The sequence below is a fragment of the Octopus bimaculoides genome, chromosome 11 (assembly GCF_001194135.2).
Source record: "Octopus bimaculoides isolate UCB-OBI-ISO-001 chromosome 11, ASM119413v2, whole genome shotgun sequence".
NCBI lineage: Eukaryota > Metazoa > Mollusca > Cephalopoda > Octopoda > Octopodidae > Octopus > Octopus bimaculoides.
The window spans coordinates 54,095,631-54,104,437 of NC_068991.1; the positions used below are offsets into that span (position 1 = coordinate 54,095,631).

Here is an 8,807-nt window from a genome sequence, read left to right on the forward strand (position 1 = left end):
TATTATGTGTCTCTTTGCATCTGTTTGTTCCCCCCCCCTCCCTGCTGCTGCTTCACAACCTATGTTTGTGTTTTTATTTCCTTAACTTAGAGGTTCAGCAAAAGAGACCATATTAAGCTTTTACAAAAAAAGAATGAGTACTGGGATAGACTCATTCAACTAACACTCCCCCCAAGGCGGTGTCCCAGCATGGCTGCTGTCTAATAATTGAAACAAGTTAAAGATAAATGATAAAATAATTTTGTGTACTTTGTTTATTTACTAAAGAATCTTTTTATCTCTTCTATAAAGCCAGATATATTTTTATAACATCTTGTAAACCTTAGGAAGTGAACATTAAAACTGTTTATACATTAGAGAAAGTAGCAAAGTCAGTTTTTATTGAATGAATTTGATTCTAATCAGCTCTTAATCCCCTTCTAAATAGATTATTACTATAACAGAGATTGAATTTCTCCCTTGGTTTCAACCGGAACATCTCGAATATTCTATCTTTTTACAGGACTGATATAAATCCTCAGTAGAGTAGTAGTAGTATTTTGAGGAACAACTACGACTACTAGTAGTAGTGGAGCCATTATATATGTTATTGGCATGGTCTCAGCAATTGAAACTGATAAAAATAAAATAAAAAAATAATGAAATGAAATGAGAAAAAAAAATGAGTCAACACACACTGTGGCTTATCATCTCAGACTGCTTTAAATAGCAATACAGCATGCTGTTAGTGTAGTGCTCTGAAAAGTTCACTGCAACAGATAATGAGTAGTTATTGTTAAAGTGTAAGGAGAGTGGCGGGGGGAGGAGATGAAAGACCTTGCTGCTGTTTCATTTTATTAGTTATGAATCTCAATTAAACATGTTTTTTTTTTCTGATTCATTTCATGTCAAATATGTTTGTTTTTGAGCAAAGGGTATTGTATTGTTTTGTTTCTTTTTGTCCCCCTTCCTCCTACCCTCCCCCTTTTCTCTCTCTCTCTCTCTCTCTCTGTTAGTGAAAGCATATTTTCATCTCAGGCAGTTGTTCCATTGTCCCCATTAATGTATAACATAAAATGGAACATGAAAGATGAGTGTATACCTAATTATATTCAATTATGTTTATACACAGGCATTGCTATTTAAAAACATCTACAAATCTAGTTTCATTCAGTTAGGAATATTGGAATAGGAATAGGTTCCTGTTGTTTTCAGTAACATTTGACTTAGAATCAGTCCCATGTTTTTATTATTATTATTATCATCATCATCATCATCATCATCATCATCATTATTATCATTATCATCATCATCATCATCATCATCATGAAAGTGCTTAGCTGCGTTTTGTCGGTCCTTATGTTCTGAGTTCAAATTCCTCCCAGGTTGACCTTTTATCTTCGATTAAACAAGTACCAGTTGAGCTACCGAGGTTGACTTTGCCTCTCGTCATTTCAGGATTGATAAAATAAGTACCAGTCAAGCACTGAGGTTGATGTAATTGACTAGCCTCCTAGGAAAAATTGCAGGCTCTGCACATCATCATCACCATCATTATGTATTGATTAATGTCTGGTCTCCATACTGGCACGGGTTGGATGGTTTGACATGGAGCTGGCTAGCAGGGAACTGTCTGAACTCCAACTGTCTGTCGCAGCATGGCTTCTACGGCTGGATACCCTTCCTAATGCCCACCACTTAACTGTGTGTGCTGGGTGCTTTTTACGGTGCATTTATGCATTTACGCAGTGTCACAGGGGCATTCACACATCACTGGTGCGTTAATGCAGCACTGGCACCTGAAAGGACAAGCTTCTATGTGTGGAAGACAACGATTTTACTTAGCTTGATATGTCTTATCAAGTACAGCAAATCATCACATCTTCTGGTTCCTTTCCATTACCTCAGTGAGGCCCAGTGTTCAAAGATCCTTTCTCACCACTTCATCCTATGTCTCCCTGGGTCTACTCCTTCCACAGGTATCCTCCACAACTAGAGCTTGGCACTTCTTTATGCAGCTGTCCTCATCCATGTGCATCACATGACAAAACCAGCACACAAAATCTGATGCCTCTTGTACCCAGTTTTCTTCTTAAATTATTTTACATTCTGTCGTGCTTGCACATTGACACTAGTCATCCAGCGGAGCATGCTAGCTTCATTTCTTTCAAGCCTTTGCAAGTCCTCTGTACTCAAAACCTATGCTTCACTGCCATGTAACATAGCTCTACGTACACAAGCATCATACAATCTGCCTTTTACTCTGAGGGAGAGGCCCTTAGTTACCAACAAAGATAGAAGCTCTCTGGACTTCGCCCAGCCTGTTCGTATCCTAGCAACTACACTTTCAGAACTCCTTCCCCCACTGCTAACTTGGTCCCCTAGGTAACAGAAGTTATCTACTACTTCTAATGATCCACCTGAGCAGTTGAGGGAGAATATAGTCTGCCTATTTTTAGTGCTGATTGTACCTGCACATTTGCCACACACAAAGACTATATTCTCCATTAATCTTCTTTTGATACCACTGCACCTCTTTTGTGTTCAGACATCATCCATCCAACTGAGTACACTAGCTTCTTTTCTTTCAAGCCTTTGCAAGTCCTCTGTGGTCAAAGCTCATATTTCACTGCCATGTAACATACCTGTATGTACACAGGAGCACCTATAGTAGAAAGGGTTATTATTAAGGTGGTGAGCTGGCAGAATCATTACCATATCAGTTCAAATGCTGCCAGGATCGACTTTTTCCTTTCATCCTTTTGGAGTCATCGAAGTGAGTACTGATGAGCACTGGGGAGGGAGGGTTGATGTAATCAATTTATCACCCCCACTCCAAATTGGTGGCCTTGAGCCCAAATTTAAAATTATTATTATTGTTATTTAAGGCAGTGAGCTGATAGAATTGTTACTGCGCCAAGCAAAATGCTTAGCGGCATTTCATCTGTCATCACGTTCAAATTCCTTATTTCTTTATTGCCTACAAGGGGCTAAACACAGAGGGGACAAACAAGAACAGACAAAGGTATTAAGTCGATTACATCGACTCCAGTGCGTAACTGGTACTTAATTTATCGACCCCAAAAGGATGAAAGGCAAAGTCGACCTCGGCGGAATTTGAACTCAGAACGTAACAACAGACAAAATGCTGATAAGCATTTCACCTGGCATGCTAACGTTTCTGCCAGCTCGCCGCCAAGGTCGACTTTACCTTTCAGGCCTTGTGCTGATAGTAGAAAGAATTATTATTATTATTATTAGCTTTGATGTAACTCCTCATGAAGGTATACAATAAGAAGATTGCAATAAAATACAGATTGACTTTGTTTACTGAGCTGAATAATCAGAATTTTAACTGGACTGTCCTGCATTCCCCCCTTGTTGAAAAAGATGTCAACTTACCCCTTCCTACTGAAATTGCTGATCTTGTGCCAAAATTTGAAACCATTACTATTATTGATAAGACTGCAAGCTGGTAGAATTGTTAGCATGCCAGGTGAAATGCTTATCAGCATTTTGTCTGTTGTTATATTTTGAATTCAAATTCTAGTGAGGTTGACTTTGCCTTTCATCCTTCGGGGTCGATAAAATAAGTACCAGTTGAGTAATTGACTAGCCCCCTCCCCCAAGTTCCAGGTCTTGTGCCTATAGTAGAAAGGATTATCATTATTATTTTTATTATCAAGGCGGTGAACTGGCAAAATCGTTAGCATGCTGGACGAAATGCTTAGTGGCATTTTGTCTGACTTTGCATTCTGAGTTGAAATTCTACCAAGGTTGACTTTGCCTTTCATCCTTTTGGGTTGATAAATTAAGTACCAGTTGAGTACTGGGGTCGATGTAATCGACTAGTCTCCTCCACCAAAATTTCAGGCATTGTGCCTATAATATTATTATAATAATTATCATTCAGTAGTCTTATTTTTATCACATACTTTCACTGCACTACCAAGCACAGCTCTGTGTGCCTTGGTTATATGCTGTGGTTTGTTGTGATGCTCTTATTGTTATTGTATTGAAAGTGTTTTACGTAGGATGTGTGTGGTGCCTAGTAGTGTTATTTTCTGTGTGTTATATATATTTGTTAGTCCTGGTCTTTTTGTTATGTATTTATCTGAATATCTTTTTTATTATATCTAATGCACCTATTATGATAAGAATTGTTTCAGTTTTAAACTCCACAGTCTAGTTACCTCTATTTCCAGGTAATTATTATTTTTATCATTGTCATCATCATTTCTGAGATATTTTGTGAGGAGCCTGTTCTTTTACTTTTTAAATTGCCATCAAACAAAATATAAAAAAAAATTACTTCAAAAATAGAAGTTATTTGTTCTTTTATCTTCAAAAAAAAAGTTGCCAAATCACTATACTATGTTTACTAGGTGCTTTACTTGTACATCAGCACTAGTGAGGTTGCCAGGTTACTTGTGAGACAGAAGAAGGAAAAAGAAAAAGCCTCTTTGGCTAACTAGTCATGGTGGTGGGTATTTGAGAGACGGGTGTGGTTTTATGCCAGGTGTTGAAAGGTTAAGATATAATAAAGAGACAAATAAAGGTGCCATGCTACAACGAAGATATGCAGCTACCTCGCATTTTATATGGTTGAGTAGGGGTAGCTGTGAAGATAAGATGGTAGTGATGGGGTGCCAGAGCAAACTGTCAAGGTACAAGAAGGTGAGTATAAAAGCGGATACAGACAGTGGATTGGTGGTGGTGGTGGTGGTGGTGGTGGTGGTGGTGATGGTGGTGGGGTTTCATAAGATTATGAGAGGAGAGAGATAGATAGTTGGAGATAGGGGCTGGGGGTGGTGGCAAGTGATGAACAAAAGTGGAACTGCAGTTGATGGGAAATAGCAGAATGAGGTGGGGATAAGGTGGGATAGATATAGACAAGGAAGTAGGGGAAGATGTGCAAGATATAGGAGTGGTGAGGTGTGAGATGTACAGGTACATAGAGGTGGGTGGAATATGTAGGAAGATAGTTAATCTTATATGTAATGGTTTGGATAGTATATTTGCAAACTCTAACCAAAATGTAGCTTTAAATTGGAGATTCACTATATAAATGTGAAAAAGATGATTTATTTAATTGCATATGCTTCTGTCTAAGCAAGCTATGGGGTTTGATTACTTCATAATAATTATCAAAGCAGCAGTGAAAGTCAATCATTATTTAATTCTCGGAAAGAAACAAGCTGTATCACATTTCCTCTGTTTCATGAATAATTTACATGCTGTCAGCCTACAATATTAGATCTAACTGTTCCAGATGACCTCTCCTTGAATGACAACAACCTTGTACATTGAGACGAGATGTACATGGAGGAGAGGCACAGAATCATTTAGTCTTGATCAGCTCTTGATTTAACGAATATACTAGCAAGTCTTTGGCATATTGCTCCTCAATATGGAATGATGTACTTACTTCAGTTGCTGAATTATTGATTCCCCCCCTCTTTCACTAGGCATAATGCCAATTGGCTATAAGCAAAGGGGGTTATACGTTGATTGAATTGATCCTAGAGTTATTTTGGTGTTCATTTTATTGTTCTCAGGTATAAAAGACTAAGTTAACTCAGGTGAGGTTTGAATTGTAAATGTAGTATGATGAAATGAAGTATGGTGTCTGACAGACATTGAATGAATTTTTTTTCTCACTTCCAAACATGTTCAATCATACTCGAGATAAAACTGACTGACAAAATTCTTCATCATAATTAATTAGAAGTGCACTAAGCAATGCTGAATAAAATATAATTATGTATAATCATTATTGTATATGTTCACCTGAATTCAGATATGGAAAGACAATATGTTGTACAAGTTGTCTCAAGAGAAGTTCTCCTTAGAGACAATAGTCATCCATGGCCTAATGGTATGTTTGCACTCATATTGTCTGTAAGGAGAATTTCTTCTCTTGAGACAACTTGTGCAGTGTACAAACATGTTAAATGTGACTGTACATTACTATATTCATCATCATAGTATTTAACTAGCCGTCGTTTTGTGTTTTCTTTCTTTTTTTGGTTTTTCCTTTCTTGGTTGCATTTACACGCCGGGCGAAATGCTTAGCGGTATTTCGTCTGTCTTTATGTTTTGCGATAAAATTCCGCCGAGGTCGACTTTGCCTTTCATACTTTCGGGGTTGATAAATTAAGTACCAGTCGCGTACTGGGGTCAATCTAATCGACTGGCCCCCTCTCCAAAAATTTCAGGCCTTGTGCCTAGAGTAGAAAAAAATTAGTAGACTTTGTTCTTATGAACAACATATTTTTACAGGAAGAAAAAAAAAACATTAAAAATATAAAAGATCAAATTATTGAGAACCCCTACCCTTTAACTATCTCACCAAGGGAGCAAAGAAAATAAATGGAGGTAGATTAACTAGCAGAAGGTGGGGGGATCAAAACAACAAACATCATGCTGTAGTTCCCTTTCTGTGTAGTCAACTATTTCTTCAGTAGTTCTTGTTCTTATGAACACCTCGTACTTGTCTTTTTTCCCCCCGATAGTCAGCAAACTGTATCTTGCTTCCCAGATCTGAGAATGGAATACTTTTCTCTGTCATCTGTCTGTAGAAAATTACATTTTTTTAAACTACCTTGGCCCCACATCCTTTGCAACATTTTTTTGGCAATCATCCAGAAAATAAGTATTTTATTTCACAGAACCACCCAACTCTTATTCATGAGAATTGTTCTTTGTTCATCATCTTCATTATCATTTAATGTCCACTTTTCCATACTTGCATGAGGCAGGATTTCTATGACCAGATGATATATACGTGTGTGTGTTGAGGATGCAGTGAGACTGAATCCTCAACCACATGGTTGGGAAGCCAGCTGAACCACATAGCCATGCCTATGCCTCTTTATGCCTTGTTACATAAATTATTGAAAGAAGTATTCTTAATATTGCATTTTAAATTGATATCTGTAATGTTTCCCACTGCTAAAATTTTAAACAAATCAGAATATTATTTGAGAATTACCGCATTTCAAGGCATTGATGCACTTCTTTTTTTTTCCTAAAAAATGTCCAAAAATCACCCCAGGTCCTATATATATGAAGTTGGGTCTCTTCCAAGCTAATATTGTCCTGACACTCACTACAGTAGGCTAATTTTAGTCCAGACAGTCTCTTCTATCTAGTTTGATTCCATAATAACAATATTTACTTAAAATCTTATTAATGTTTAAGTAATGTTTTGTAATATTCTGCTTGATTGCTTTAAATATTACATGCTTTAATGTACTAAAAACTATTTTTCCTCAATGTGTGCTGTTGAAAATGAGATGTGTCTAATCTACTTGTGCCTTACTTTTATGCCATCAAATATAGTAGGAACCAATAATGACCTAAATAATCTAAAATGTCAGTACATATATATTATTACTAACTTAATGCCAATATACTGGTAATTATTTTATCTTTTATCTTTTGCTTGTTTCAGTCATTAGACTATGGCCATTCTGGGGCACTGCCTTGAAGAAATTGGTTTTAAATCGAACGAATTGACCCCAGTACTCATTTTTGTAAGCCTGGTGCTTATTCTGTTGGTCGAACTGCTAAGTTACAGGGATGTAAACATGCCAACACTGGTTGTCAAGCAGTGGTGGTGGTGGTGGTGGTGGGGGACAAACACACACAAACAATGGCTTCTTTCAGTTTCTGTTTACTGAATACACTCACAAGGCTTTGGTCAGCATGAGGCTATAGTTGAAAAGACTTGCCCAAGGTGCCATGTGGTTGGGAAGCAAATGTCTTAACACACAGCCGCACTTGTGCCTATTTGGGTAATTATTTTCTGAAAGTATTCTGAAAATCAAAATATTTTCTATTGTTTATTGCAGGTAAACACTGAGTCTGCTATATAAACCACCATAGATTTATTGGCCATCTGCTTAAAGGACCTTTCTACAAAATAAGGAACCATGGCAAGTCAGGTAATGTTAATCCTTTTGTAACCATATTTCTATTGACAAAACACTGCCATTATTTCAATAATTTTGAAAATAATGAAAAATTTAGTCAAGTAACATTGTCAGTACTAAGCTAATGTTTGGAACATAAATTAAGCTGAAATTTTGAGCAAAGGTTTTACTTCAAATCACTTTAAATCATGAAATTCATACAATAGAACCAAGGATGGTCTTGAATAGGTTGGTATGAAAAGGAGTTAAACATAACAAGATTTTCAAACTGGAGATCATTAGGAGAATAAAAAAAAATTTCGTTTTTTAATGTCTTTTTATTTCTGATTTAGTGGTTAGAATATCAGGTCATCCCATAAGATCTGTCCGAATTTTGAATAATGAAAGCAAGTGATCAAATGTTATATTTAATAGAAATTTAATCATCAATGTACTTTCCCTGATTATCTATGACTTGCTTCCATCTATATACAAGCTTTTTAATCCCATCAATGTAAAACTCTTTTGGTTTCACAAAGTGAAGAACTCTGAAATGTCAGTTTCAACCTCCTCTTGGCTTGCGAAAGTTATGTGCCCCAAATGATTCTGTAAACTACGAAGCAAATGGTAGTCTGAAGGAACAAGGTCGGGAGAATAAGGTGGATGAGGAATTTTTTCCCAACCAAGCTCTTCGATCTTCTGTGATGTGATCTTTGCAGTGTGGGGTCATGCATTGTCCTGATGAAACATCAGCCCTTTTCGAGTCACTAAAGCGGGTCTTTTTTTCTTCAAAGCTTGGTTCAAACGCTTTAATTGCTGACAGTAGACTTGAGCAGTGATTGTTGCATTAGGTGGTAACAATTCAAAGTAAATTACTCCTTTGCAATCCCACCAGATAGAGAGAAGAACTTT

The 8,807-nt window shown here is 36.9% G+C and overlaps 1 protein-coding gene across 14 annotated transcripts in view; it reads left to right on the top strand.

Annotated features, from left to right (window-relative positions):
• The window catches only part of LOC106881761 (uncharacterized), a 129,387-nt gene that overhangs the window by 44,565 nt on the left and 76,015 nt on the right, over positions 1-8,807 (top strand). For 13 of the 14 annotated variants that reach the window (XM_052971824.1, XM_052971830.1, XM_052971822.1 and 10 more), the window contains exon 2: positions 7,836-7,928. The exons of the other annotated variant lie outside the window; for it this stretch is intronic. Coding sequence is in view for 12 of the 13 variants with exons in the window: in XM_052971830.1 (XP_052827790.1) it covers positions 7,917-7,928 (12 nt within the window). In the remaining variant the exon portion in view is untranslated. The remainder of the gene's footprint in view (positions 1-7,835; positions 7,929-8,807) is intronic. 14 annotated transcript variants of the gene reach the window in all.